Source organism: Mustela putorius, unplaced genomic scaffold, assembly GCF_011764305.1.
Source record: "Mustela putorius furo isolate JIRA1106 unplaced genomic scaffold, ASM1176430v1.1 tig00003983_pilon_pilon_pilon, whole genome shotgun sequence".
Taxonomy (NCBI): domain Eukaryota; kingdom Metazoa; phylum Chordata; class Mammalia; order Carnivora; family Mustelidae; genus Mustela; species Mustela putorius.
This window is the reverse complement of record NW_025422123.1, coordinates 13,113,704-13,127,802: the sequence shown is the minus strand read 5'-3', so window position 1 is coordinate 13,127,802 and position 14,099 is coordinate 13,113,704. Positions and strand designations below refer to the sequence as shown.

The 14,099-nt window shown below is 42.7% G+C and overlaps 1 protein-coding gene across 3 annotated transcripts in view; it reads left to right on the top strand.

The window, feature by feature from the left end:
• Positions 1–12,546, top strand: part of PLA2G7 (phospholipase A2 group VII) — a 38,897-nt gene extending 26,351 nt beyond the window's left edge. For all 3 annotated transcript variants that reach the window (XM_004739752.3, XM_004739749.3, XM_013061641.2), the window contains 8 exons: positions 1,807–1,900; positions 4,403–4,471; positions 5,023–5,149; positions 6,021–6,134; positions 7,274–7,365; positions 9,317–9,487; positions 11,720–11,868; positions 12,260–12,546. In XM_004739752.3, coding sequence (XP_004739809.1) covers positions 1,807–1,900; positions 4,403–4,471; positions 5,023–5,149; positions 6,021–6,134; positions 7,274–7,365; positions 9,317–9,487; positions 11,720–11,868; positions 12,260–12,399 — 956 coding nt within the window. In that variant the 3' untranslated portion in view covers positions 12,400–12,546. The remainder of the gene's footprint in view (positions 1–1,806; positions 1,901–4,402; positions 4,472–5,022; positions 5,150–6,020; positions 6,135–7,273; positions 7,366–9,316; positions 9,488–11,719; positions 11,869–12,259) is intronic.
• Positions 12,547–14,099: the final 1,553 nt, after the last annotated feature.

Below are 14,099 nucleotides of genomic sequence, written 5' to 3'. Positions count from 1 at the left end.
TCTAAACTTCTCTTCAGAAAACAAAGTGGGTTTTTTTTTCTTTTTTTTTAAGATTTTATGTATTTATTTGACAGAGAGAGATCACAAGTAGGCAGAGAGGCAGGCAGAGAGAGAGGGGGAAGCAGGCTCCCTGCCGAGCAGAGAGCCCAATGTGGGGTTTGATCCCAGGACCCTGAGATCATGAACTGAGCCGAAGGCAGAGGCTTTAACCCACTGAGCCACTCAGGTGCCCCAGACGAGGTGTTTCTTAAAAGCCCAGATAACCATCAGAGAATCAAGGGTTCTCATTTGCTTTGTTCTACATATATGGGGGGAGATGGAGGGAGTGAAAGTGTGAGATTTTCCAACTGCCTGTAATATCTGTCTCTGGCTGGTCTTTAATTTTCCTGCTCACATACTGTGGAGGAGCAGTAATCTGGTGAGTAAGAAGCAGGCTGGCTGTCATGCCCCATGCCCTGGATGCTTCGTAGGAAAGGGAAAGCCAATTTCTCCCCTATGGTAAGTGAGGGGACTCCATCCTCATTCCCATCACCCATCCCCAAGTACCAGGTTCTCTCACCAAGACAACCTGCTGGGCATTCATGACTTCGTTTGTCTACCTATCACCAATATAGATGTTTCCTTATCTGTTTGCTCAGACACTACTGTTGGGCCAGGGCTAACCATGTCTTCAAACTTCCCTCTCAAAACTACCTACAACTTCTGGCATTTATTTTAAATTTCTCCGTGGAGTTCTCTTAAAAACCCCTCTACAACAGAAATGATGGAAATGTCACTACACCTCTGTATGGTGCTGAGTAAGTTACAAATCACTTCCAGAGCAATCCTCAGTCTTCATGACTGCAGCTCTGTCTAATGAAGGAGAAAATGGAACACAAATCACTGAGGGTGCGATGACAAGAGCAGTTGAGAAGTGCAGGAAGGAAGACAGTATCTTTCATGCTTTGAGTTGCTTACTGATGTCACGAGATGAGTGCTTTGCATATATGTCCTGCTTTGATACCATTCTCACAAAAGCCCTATAAGACACCATCTGCTTGGGTGCCTGGGTGGCTCAGTGGGTTAAGCCGCTGCCTTCGGCTCAGGTCATGATCTCAGGGTCCTGGGATTGAGTCCCGCATCGGGCTCTCTGCTCAGCAGGGAGCCTGCTTCCCTCTCTCTCTCTCTCTCTCTGTCTGCCTCTCCATCTATTTGTGATCTCTCTCTGTCAAATGAATAAATAAAATCTTTTTTTTAAAAAAAAAAGATACCATCTGCTCTGTTTTATGAAAGAGGAATGGGAAACTCAGGAGTTCTTGGAACTTGTTCAAGGTCATTAATAAGTAGCGGAGCGGCATCCAAGACCACATCTGAGTATGAAGTCAATGGTGTGTTCCTCTTGATCAGAACCAAATTAGAAGGGAAGGAGTCCCTGATTCGAAGATTCTGGTTCTCAGTGTAATGCTCCTGCAGTTCATTTTAGTTTCGGCATATTCTCTTTGAAGTTCTGCCAACACCTGGGCTTGGCACTAAGGAATAGCCTTCCTGAATACACCTGTAAGTAGGAGACTGTCTTATCTTAAGCACAGAGCTGGCAGTGAGAACAGATGATTAATGATTTTATGGTCTTGAGAAAAACTACATGCTTCAGGTCCTAGGTCGGTAGGTATCTAGTAGCAGACTTTTTAATGAATTGACTAGTAGTACATTAAAAACATAAGTATGAATTCCGTGGGTCAGGATTTGCACTAAGAAGATGTAAGTTAAATTAACCAGGAACATTCAAGTCAGAGAAAACACTAATGATCATTTCTCATTATTGTCTAGGTTCAATGACAACTCCCGCAGACTGGAACTCCCCTCTGAGGACTGGGGAAAAATATCCACTAATTGTTTTTTCTCATGGTCTTGGAGCATTCCGGTAATGTTTGAAAGTCTGAACAATTTGAATTCCGAAGGACCAATGACCGAATGCATCCCACTCCCCCAAAAGAAGAGCAGATTTTAGAGTATCACACTGGGTCCTGTCTTGGAGGAATTGGGGTTCTTCAGCCTTTGGCTGTGGTCTGTTCATCAGTCCAGGCCTATCCTGTCAAGTAGTTTCTTCCTTCCTTCCAGCTCATGGGGACTAGCCTCATGACAAGAAGAGAAGGATTCACACTTTTGGCTGTAGCCCTTGTATGTTGTAATATTTACAGTCTGAAAACCATCCCCTGGGTTAGGCCTTCTGAGAAATTGACACCAAGATTGGATTACCTGTAAAAGACATTTATTGAGAGAAATGTCTATGAAGGATAGAGGGAACAGAGCAGGAAAAGATAGGGAGAACCTTCAGAACATGATGCAGCTTGGACGCATGGGAAGGAGATGGGGAATGGTGAGATTGGGTACAGAGTCTCAGATTACAGCACACTTCCAAGAGACATGAGACCAGGCCAACCGAGGGAATGCTTGATTGGAAGTTGCTCATCAAAGGAGTCCTGCATCTTACCAGAATGGACCTACATTAGTGCCCATACTGCCCAGTCACTGGGTTCTGCTCGCAGGAAGCTTAGCTGGTAGATAGCTGATAGATCTAGAGGGGCAGGGGCACTGCCCCTCTAGAGTGGGGTCTTGAATCAGCTCTGCTCTCTGCGGCATGGCCTCGGAGTGGCACACCTTTCACGACCTCCACTCCCTCTCCTCTTCCATCCTTTCAGCTGCGTACCCTTCTTCTACCTCAGAGGATGAGAAAGACTTTCAGAAATCGGTGGATTTTAGCTGGCGAGAAGTTGGGGGAGTCTCTGCAATAAGAAATTAGCTTTAGGGGGCGAGCCTGGATGGCTCAGGGGGTTAAGTATGTGACTCTTGATTTTGGCTCAGGTTATGATCTCAGGGTCATGAGATCGAGTCCCGTAGCAAGCTCCATACTCAGCAGGGGGTCTGCTTGAGATTCTCTCCCTCTTCCTTTCCCTCTGTCCCTCCCTCTGCTCATGCTCTCTCTCTTTCTCTCTCTCAATAAGTAAATAAACAGATAAATCAAAAGAAATTTTCTTTGGTACTTTAGTTGTTGCCTACCTAGTTGTTTAATTTCTACTTGACCAGTGGTTGGCAATTCCAGCCTGCTCCCTGTTGCTATAAATAAAGTTTTATTGAAACACAGTCACATTCATTCCAGCTTTTACGTTGCCTGTGGCTACTTCGGTGCTACAACAACAGAGTTGAGTAGCTGTGACAGATACTGTACTGCCCACCAAGCTGGCCTTTGACAAGAGAAGGTTGACATCCTGGCCTTTGACAAGGGAAGGTTTGCGGATCCCTCCCTAAGTAGGTTGTGTTTTTTCAACAGTAGAAGACAGAGTTCCTACTACCTCCCTTTGGTTCTCTACTGCCCTTTCCTACTGAGTGCAAATGAGAAGACTATGCAGAGAGAAGAAGGGAAAGGGGGTATGGATGCAGTTGCTTAGCACGTGATTCTTTGTGTCCAGTCATTTAAATAAGAGTTGACATGTGTTCAGTCTTTACCCTGTTTTAGACATAGTTATAAGCACTGAAAATGTATTAACTTACTTGATCCTTTACAGTAATCCCACCAAGTACCCTGCCATTACAGAGGAAGGGTCAGTGACTTCCCCAGGGCAGACAGCTCATCAGTGGTGGACCAAACACAGGGATTGGACTGCAGGTCCCATTCTCCTAAGCACCACACTGCATTGCCTTCCTACATACACTGTCTTGCGAAAACTTTACAACTGTTCTAAAGGAAAGGCATTATTAGTCCCATTGTACAGGTGCCGACCAGGAATATAATTAACAAAAGTCATATAGCTGATAAGTAGTAGGGCCAAGATTAAAGCCCAGAACTCTCAAAAGTGATATTTAGAATACTGCATCAGGATTTCTCAATCTTGGGACTACCGACATTTGTTGTCGCTTTGTGTGTGTGTGTGCTTTAAAGATTTTACTTATTTATTTGAGAGAGAGAGAGAGTGAGAGATGAGATGGGAGAATGTCAGAGGGAGAAGGAAGCTCCCGGCAGAGCAGGGAGCCCAATGTGGGACTCGATCCTGGGACTCTGGGATCATGACCCGAGCCGAAGGCCATGGCCTAACCAACCAAGCCACCCAGGCATCCAGGACTACAAAAAAAGTTTTGCAGGAAATAATTTCTTACAGTGGAGGGTGGTCCTGTGTGCTCTAGGATGTTTAGCGCTATCCCTCTACCCACTAGAGGCCAGTAGCACCGTTTGCCCATCATGATAATGAAAATACCTCCAGATGTTGTCAAATATACCCTGAGGACCAGAGCTTTGAGAACCACAGCCATCTGGTTTACCCCCCGGGCATTACTACAGGGGTATAATGGCTCCATGTTCCCAGGTTTATTAGCGGACCCTACCTAGGCATGGCTGGTAGTTTAATGCTTTCCTCCTTTTGTTTTGAAGGACCATTTATTCTGCTATTGGCATTGATCTGGCATCCCATGGGTTCATAGTTGCTGCTGTAGAACACAGGTAGGTCACCTGGGCTCTAATTTTCAGAAAATATTTATAAAAAAAAAAAAATCAGTGGAATTGTCAACTGTGGTTACATGATGAAGGGAAAACAAAACAAAACAAAACAAAAAGGAGACTGGGTTAAACTATCAAGAGTTAAAAAGCAGCTAGCATTTCTGGTGTTTATTGTGTGCCCTGTTTGTGCACCATCATTTAGTCTTTGTAAGAACCCTTCAAAATGGTTACTGTTATCACTGTTTGAAAGAAGGCGGCAATGAAGCTGGAAAAGGTAAGTCATTTGCCCCAAACCACACAGTGGGTAAGTGGCAGCCCTGGGATGCGGTTTCCGGCAGGAGTCTCCAGCTGACCTCCTAGAATTAGGAGATGGAAAGGGTGGACTTGACCTGTAGCAAAGACATTTTCTTGGTGCCTCTTTAACATGAAAACAAACAGAGAGTGGAAGAAGACTGGGAAGTCAGAAAGCTCAGAGGGAAGCTGGGGATGGGGAGCAGGGAGGGGACAAAGGCGAGGGAGAGCGAGGGGGAGGCATTGAGGCTGTTTGATTGCAGAGATGGATCCGCCTCCGCGACTTATTATTTCCAAGACCAGTCTGCTGCAGAAATAGGAAACAAGTCTTGGCTCTATCTCCAAAGCCTCAAAACAGAGGAGGAGGAGATGTCTGTACGAAGTGAGCAGGTACGTGGCAGCCGAAGGGGAGGGTCCTGGAGACTAAAATGTATATGCAAATGCGTTAAGGCTTGCTCATGTCATTTATGTGCTACTGGGGGAGCTCCTTGCTCTCCTGCTTCCCATCCCCCCAAAGACCTGTCAGAAGATTCTCTGAGAGACACAGTTCCCTTAATGAAAAGTCTGGATCATAGTGAAAACAAAGACAGACATACATATCCTGAGAGAAGACGGTACATATTCAGAAATCTTTTGCAGTAGAACTGCTCATTTTAGAATCTCAGAAGTGCTAGAAAAGAAATTGACAAAGATCCTCCCTTCCAAGACAATATTAAAGACAGATGCAATATGGAATAAGTAGTAAGATCTGTGTTTGAATGCTGGTGCCATCACTTCAGGGTGGGCTGATCTCAGACAAGTTACTTACTGTGTTTGACCTCTTTGATCTGTTACAATATAATGAATAATAACAGTATCTTTTTCACAAGAGTGTCTGGAAGATGAGGTAAGAGCACACTGGCTTTTGCCTCTGTGCCAGGTTTTGCAGTGGGTGTTTCATGTATATGTCCTTGCATGTAATCCCACCCACATTTCACCGAGGTAGGCACTGCCATACAACAAACGGAAGCTCAGAGATGTTGTGTACCTCATCTGAGGTCACACAACAGGTAAGCACCAGAGCTAGGATTTGGATTCAGCTATAACCTGCAAAGCTGGAGCCCACGTCAAGACGCTGGTCATGTTCCAGTCACTAATCACTTAGACATTTCCAGTGTAGAAGCAATCAGCCAGGTTTCCCACATGCAACACCTATGCAGACTCTAAAATAAGTGCCACAGCTTTTTACTTTGTCATTTCCTTTTTCTGATCATCATCTTAGGTACAGAAAAGAGCAAAGGAGTGTTCCCAAGCTCTTGATTTGATTCTGGACATTGATCGTGGAAGGCCAGTGAAGAATGTCTTAGATTTAGAGTTTGATGTGGAGCAACTGAAGGTGAGCTTAAGAAAAAGCCATGTTCCTTGTCCTGTCATTCTTCATTGTTCCTCTTCATCCGCTTTTCTGCTGTAATGCAAGGCTTGACACGACAGAGGGCTGCAAATTAAAAGAAAAAAAAAGATACGCGAAGTAGTACAGCTACGAGGAATGCATTAGGTTGCATGAGATATGAAATTGCCAAGAGCCACCAAAAGAGTAAATTCTCTGGTTCAACTCAATACGTCCAGTGGAAGTAGTTAAATTTCGGGCTGGCTCTTGCATATTTTGAGCTTGATCCTGCAGTGGTGGTCAGAAGTTTTCAACAGACTATTGAGAGGGAGTAGAAGACTGTCGAAGTGGACTGCATGAACAAAGACCTGAAATTGTGCATGGAGATGGAGGATGGGATAGAAGGAACAAGAAGTACTTCCGTTCAGGCAGAAGATGATGCTCTGTTCTCCTGATTCCGCGAAGAGTTTGCTGTCCCTTAGTCTGCCTCTCCCTCTCCTGCCTCCGTGCTTTTGTACATGCTGTCCTCTTGGCCTGACACATTCTTCTCCCTGAGTCTTGCTTACTCTCCCTGGTCAGGCATCACCTTCCCCAGGAAGCTTTCTTGGACCCCACTGCCACCCCTGGGCTGCTGAGCTATCTGTCACGTGTGCTCCTTGGCACCATCCTGTTGAACGCTGTTGGATCTGCATCACATACCTGTACCTGGTCCTCCACGGTAGACTGGGAGCTCATTGAAAGTGGTCTATGGTGCCCGACATAGAGCAGGTGCACGATAGATACGCAGGGAATGAACACATGAATTAAATGTGGAGTGGGGAGAGGCAGAAGTCAGCAATGATGTCAGTGTTTCAAGTGTGGGTGCCTAGGAACTTTGCCTAGTTTACTTTGAACTTCTACGAATGCCCAACATGTGGATTTGTGTGCATATATGCCCGTGTACGTCCATGTGTATGTATGTGTGTGTATACGTGTGTGTATGTGTGTGTGAGTGCATGTGAGTGTATGTATGTATGCATTTCTTATACAAGAGATCAAAGTACTTAACCATGCCCATGCAGTGAACACAAATTTTAGAATGTGAAAAACCGTTCTATTCTAACCGCCTGTGAGACAGTGATTAATATATATTGTGCTGTTTTATACAGGACTCTATCGACAGGGATAAAATAGCAGTTATTGGACACTCTTTTGGTGGAGCCACGGTTGTTCAGACTCTCAGTGAAGACCAGAGATTCAGGTAAGAGAAGGAAGAGAAAGAAAACTAAGTTACTGGAAGACAGAAAGCTATAACCCATGTGAGAGAGAATATTTATCAAATTCTTTTTTTAAAAGATTTTATTTATTTATTTGACAGACAGAGATCACAAGTAGGCAGAGAGTCAGGCAGAGAGAGAGAGGAGGAAGCAGGCTCCCTGCTGAGCAGAGAGCCCGATGCGGGGCTCCATCCCAGGACCCTGGGATCATGACCTGAGCCTGAAGCAGAGGCTTTAACCCACTGAGCCACCCAGGTGCCCCCATTTATCAAATTCTTAATGAGGAAAGGATCCTCCAGGGTCTATAAGTCGGTTCTTTTGCCTCCATAAAGTACTCTGTATGAATTTTCCCAGACAGAAACCATCTACCTCGCTTGCTACTAAAAGCTTCCCCACTCCTATATATTTTTCTTCATCATTCTTATATATTTACTTAAGGGCTTAATATTTTCACTTGGAAATCTCTCTCTATATATACATATATATGTAATGTATATGTATATATAGAATCTATCCATATATATGTATATATATATATAAAATCTATGACATAATGGTTGTGACATCAGTAGTGTATCTTAGAGTATTTCTAGATTTCCCCAATATGCCAGGCATTTTTAAATTGATTTTTTTTTCCCCATCTTTAAGATCGATAGAGGTCTTGGAGTGCCTGGGTGGCTAAGGCAGTTAAGCATCTGACTCTTGGTTTCAGCTCAGGTCATGAGCTCAGGATCTTAAGAACTAGCCCAGGTTGGGCTCTGCACTCAGTGTGGTGTCTGCTTGAGATTCTTTCTCTCTTCCTCTCCCTCCTCCTGTGCTCCTCCCTCCACTGGCTCTCTCGCAAATAAATTAAACATACAAACAAATAAATAAAATATTATTTCACTTAATATTTCACATAACACCCTAGAGGGTATTATGCTAGGTGAAATAAGTCAGATAAAGATAGTTATCTTATGATTTCACTGATAATGTGGAATTTGAGAAACAAGGCAGAGGATCATGGGGGAAGAGAGGAAAGATGAAATGGCATGAAACCAGAGAGGGAGACAGACCATGGGACTCTTTTTTTTTTAATGAACGTTATTCTTTTATTTGGAATTTAAATGGGAATATTTTTGAATCACATCATTAAGAACAATATTTGATATATTTTTTAGAAAATGCTTATAAAATTTTTTTAAATTATTTTTATTAACATATAATGTGTTATTTGCCCCAGAGGTACAGGTCTGTGAATCATCAGGCTTACACATTTCACAAGTAGGCAGAGAGAAAAAGGGGGAAGCAGGCTCCCTGCAGAGCAGAGAGCCCGATGTGGGGCTTGATCCCAGGACCCTGGGATCATGACCTGAGCCAAAGGCAGAGGCTTTAACCCACTGAGCCACCCAAGGCACCCCAGGATAAACGTACTTTTAAAACTCAAGTTACATTTTCAAATGATATACCTTGTATGTTTTTCTTCAACCTCCAGACACTTATCCAGGTGAAGTACCTCTACCTATAAAGCAACTGGTCCAATAGTTAATTGTGAAAAAGGCACAGTAAATGGACTGCAAGTGTCCAGAAGGCCTGGAAACATGGGAGCAATAATGCATATATTGTATGTCTTCAGACATCCCATAGTTTTGGAGAAATTCTTACTGAAAAGCTTATTTTGAAAGCAATGTAACAAAAATGATAAAACATTTTAAAGATACTCTTATAAGGTCACAATTCCTAAATGTCTCCTAAAGAAAATGGTTATATAATTCCAAGTCTGCTACCTTATAAAGCTCATCATATTCCCTTCCCACACTGAGGTGTAATACCAGTGAGATAACCCACAGTAAACCAGGATGGTGTATGCCCATTAATCCTAACATCTTTAGAAATTCCGCATGTCCGTCAGTGTGTCACCAGCCTTCTTTTGTCATTGTCCCCAAACTCCTGCAGATGTGGGATTGCCCTGGATGCTTGGATGGCTCCGCTGGATGATGAAATATTTTCCAGAATTCCTCAGCCCCTCTTTTTTATCAACTCGGAACGGTTCCAATATCCTGCTAATATCGAAAAAATGGAAAAGTGCTACTCACCCGGCAAAGAAAGAAAAATGATTACAATCAGGTGAATATTAATAAGTGATTTATTTCATTATATGAAACAGAAACTTGAAACTTGGATATACACCAAAAGATACCATTTGGTAGGCATGATAGAGTCGTTAAATGCACTGTTTAGACTTTCCATGAGGGAGAATATGAGATAATTTCAGGGTCTAAGTGCATTTATGCTTATTCTTTTTTGAGATGTGTTAATGTAAGTCCTTCCTATACTGATAATTAAAATTTGCATTAGGATACAAGAGCAGGCTTATGCATTTGGGAGCTGGGGTAGGGAGAAGTATTCCATCAACAGGCTAGACTAGGAACTCTTTGGGGAAAAAAGGGAGAGCATCTGTTGAGATGTGCAGTGTGTACCTGTTTCAAAAGAATATGCATTTGTAAATTCCCCCAAAGCTATGATGGGATGCCTTTGAGCATCAGTGATATGCTGGTATCATGGGTGTGAAAAAGAAACCCCAGGAGAGTTTTGAGCTCACAACGTGATGTTACAAGGTAGGGCTCATCCCTCTTCTGAAACCTGGCTTATTTCAAAGAAGACAAGAAGAGGGGGCGGGAAGGAAACACAAACCATGTAGGCAGTAAACGCTATGGGGTCAGAGAATGGAGGCTTTTCCGCCTGAGGTGTTCAGGACAGGCTGCTTGGCAGACAAGGGAGTAGAATTGGTCTGGAAGGATCAAGAGACTTTAGATAGTGAGGAAGGTCTAGATAGTTAAAGATCTCAGTTTAGCTTCACGTTAGCTAAGGACTTCAGTATTTGGATGGGCAAGTCTATTTAATTTTAAAACAGAAATAATGCAGAATGCCCAGCCTCCCTCAACTCCACTTCTTTACTAGGCTCTTACTCTACCTTATTTTTTTTTCTTCCTTTCTCTGCTAGGAACCTGGAAATAATAGCTCATATTTCATAGTTCATGCTTACTTCCATGTATACTTTGATTCCTGTAGGCTAGCTCCCCAAACCCCCACCAGCATACTGGAACTCGCCCTACCAAGGACATAAAAGACCCCGCAGGCTATTTGCCACTTAGACCCTGCTCTCTGTATCCATTTGAACTTAACCTTGTGGAGTCCCTGTTTCTCCCCCCAGGGGTACTACAACCCTACTCTTGCCCTTCCTCCCATTGTTTTGATGGCTCCCTTCCTCTCTTCCGCCATGGTCTCCTCCTGAGGCCATTCCACCACTGTTGGTAGCATCTGGGCTTCTGCTGCTGACCCTGTTTCTAGCTTCTTTGTGCTTCTGACATTCATGTTGTGATTGGAAGCAGGGAAGAAGGAGCGGGAGGCAGATGGTTCTGGTTCAAGTATAGATAACTGGGAGTGGTGGTTGGCTTATAAGCAGGAATATAATAAAGAGGAAGGGGAGCACGGTAGGGGAGGGGGTACTGGAAAGACGTATTCTTATAATCTCTTAGCTTGAGCCAGGGAAATCTGGGTAGAGATGTCTGGCCACACATTGGGAAAATATAAAATTTGCATATTACACATGAAACCTGTGCAGATAAGACCACCAAGTGGGTTAAACAGAATCTTGGGAAATGCCTGTTTGTATGTGAAGAGCCAGTGGAGAACAGAGTGGTTAGGGGAAGAAGGGAAGGTACAAACAAGAAAGAGATGGTCAGGGAAACAAAGAAAAAAACACAAACCTGCAAGAAAGTGTCAAATGTCTGAGAGGCAGTAGAAAACTACTGCACCAAGGAAAAGGCCATTCTACTTGATATTAGGCTGTTGGTGGATTTAAGGAGCAGCATAAATGATACCTATAAGATACTTCCAGCTTAAATAATAAAAGGAAAAGGGTTTTTTTTTTCCTTAAATCTACTTTATCCCAGGCTTATGTGCAGTGTGTTTTGACTAGCATCAAATAGATACGAAGTTAGGTGGTGTTGGTAAGCAAATATAATAGGCTTCTGGCTCTGAGTACACAGTCCCTGCAAAACATAATACGTTGCATCAGCTCAAAAAAAAAAAAAAGAAAATCATTTCTTCTAAAGCCAAGATGCCGCTGAAGACTGGAATCTTTGTTTATCTAAAAGGGAAGATGAAAATACACTCTAAGATCCCTATACGTGCACCCTGTGACCCACAAATACAACTAAAAAGAGATCAAATCTACAGGTTTTATTTCCTTGGTTTTTCAGTACATAGCCAGTGAGGCCAGGATCCTTCCTGCACCCTAACTACAGAAATAAGTTTGTCAAACTATGTGATTTATAACTCTCCTTTCTCTTTCAGGGGTTCAGTCCATCAAAATTTTGCTGATTTCACATTTGCAACTGGCAAAATAATTGGATACATATTCACCTTAAAAGGAGATATAGATTCAAATGTAGCACTTGGTCTTAGCAACAAAGCTTCATTAGCATTTTTACAAAAGCACTTAGGTAAGAAACTAAGAGTATTTCATGACGTAAACCAGGTGATCCTTAGGACAAAACTCTCTTAATCCAGCCTTAGTCCTATTCTGTCTCCAGTTGGTTTGCAATGTAATAGGGCAGTAAATCAGTTTGCAAACAGAAGCGTGAGAAATTTAATTCTGCTGCTTGCATGCTCTTTATCACAGACAGCGAGTCTACCTGTTAAAGGGAATAGTTCTTCTGGGCGCACTTAATGGACTTCCATGCTGAGGGTCCTGGCTGATTTGCAAGTGCCTAGCTCCATCACTTACACAGAAGCAGCGGCCAGGGCTGTAATCATGTCATTAGTGAGGCTATGCTGCCACCTAGAGGCACTAAGCTGTTACTATGCTAATATATTCCCATTTCTATTTTACAGGACTGCAGAAAGATTTTGATCAGTGGGATTCTTTGATTGAAGGAAAAGATGCTAATCTTATTCCAGGGACCAACATTAACATAACCAGCCACGATGTTAGTCAGAACTCTACAGAAACAGAGCAACAGCATTTAGATTAAAAGCCCTTTTTAAAAAGTCTTGTTTAAAAACAGTCTAAAATGTGTGTGTGTGTGTGTGTGTGTGTGTGTGTATGATTTTAATGTAGTTTCTCAAATAACTCATATTGTAAAATGTAGACTATACCATAAAAGTGATTGAAGCTTGGACTAGGATTTTTTTTTTCCTTAAAATGTAAAGACAGATGTATATCAGAACCGTGCCAGTCTAAATTTTGGTTTTAGTAAGATGATGCTTTTTTAGTGTCAAACTTAATAATGACTTTTACATTACTTTAGTGGACAAGTATCAAAACAGGCACAGTGCTAATGAAAACGTGTTGCAATGACATAACACTCCTTAAAAATACAATACAGGAAAAAATACAATACAGGTTTTCATGCATCTTTTTTTTTAATTGTGAGTAGAATTGAGTTTTAGCAATGTGGTATACTAGGTAGAATTTGGAAATACTTCCCTTTGACTTTTGGTCATGGGAAGAAAAAATAGATCAAGCAAATGGTGAAAGCATTGTTTCACCACAGGATGAGGGATACTCAACAATTTCAATATGGTAACTACATGGGGCCTGGCCAAGGATAAGGATATTGGAGACAAGGCAAAGGCAGCAGATTAAGATGGATGAAAGAGAGTTTATAATTTGTTGCCTTTACTTGATGGTTTATCTCAAGTGGATTCTACCTACTCAAGGAAGGTGCATAAGACAGGCCAGGGATTCGGATTATAACACATTATTCACGCGAAGGTAACAAAGGAAACATTCAGAGTACTTTTAACTGGCTGCTTTTTCCAATTACTTTGATGTTCTTTAATTCTGTACAAAATTGTGGAAGCAGAATAGCCCAACACAGGCGTATGTTGCTTTAGTGGGCTTTGCAATTTATTGCATTTCTTACAAACTGAAGGTTCGAGACTTGAGTGGAGGAAGTAACAGCAGATGGGGTGGAAACAGAGAACCTGAATTCCAAGTGGGGCCTGAAGAGGGGACTGAGTTGCTGCAATCTCGTGATAAGACGGGAGTGGCTGAGAATGGCTGCTTATGGATGACCAAAGGAAGTGGTTTCTTGAGCTGGAGTCGGCCCCTGGTGGAGATGCTGTGAAGGTTGTTGAGATGACCACAAAGGATTTACAATAGGAGTTACCCTTCGCAGAGAAAGCAGCAGCAGGGCATGAGAGGACTGACTCGTTTGGAGTGAGTAAAATGCTGTCAACCGGCATGCAAGAGAAACTTCATGGAAGGAGGAATCCGTCGAAGGGGCAAACTTCATTGTTGTCTTTTATTTTGTTTTTATTTTTTTTAAAGATTCAGACAGAGAGAGGCAGTAAGAGAGGAAACACAAGCAGGGGGAGCAGGAGAGGGAGAAGCAGGCTTCCTGCTGAGCAGGGAGTCCGATGTGGGCTGGATCCCAGGACGCTTAACCAACTGAGCCACCCAGGTGCCCCCACTGTTGTCTTATTTTTTTAAATTGCCACAGCCACTCCAGCCTTCAGCAACCGTCCCCCTTGATCAGTCAGCCGCCATCAACACAGAAGAGAGACCCTCCACCAGCAAAAAGATACGACTCACTGAAAGTTTAGGTGATGGTTAGGATTTTTGTTTAGCAATTAGGTAGTTTTTTTTTTTTTAATCAAGGTATGTATATCTCTTTGTTTAGATAATGCCATTGCACGTTTAATAGACTACACTGCAGTGTAAACATAA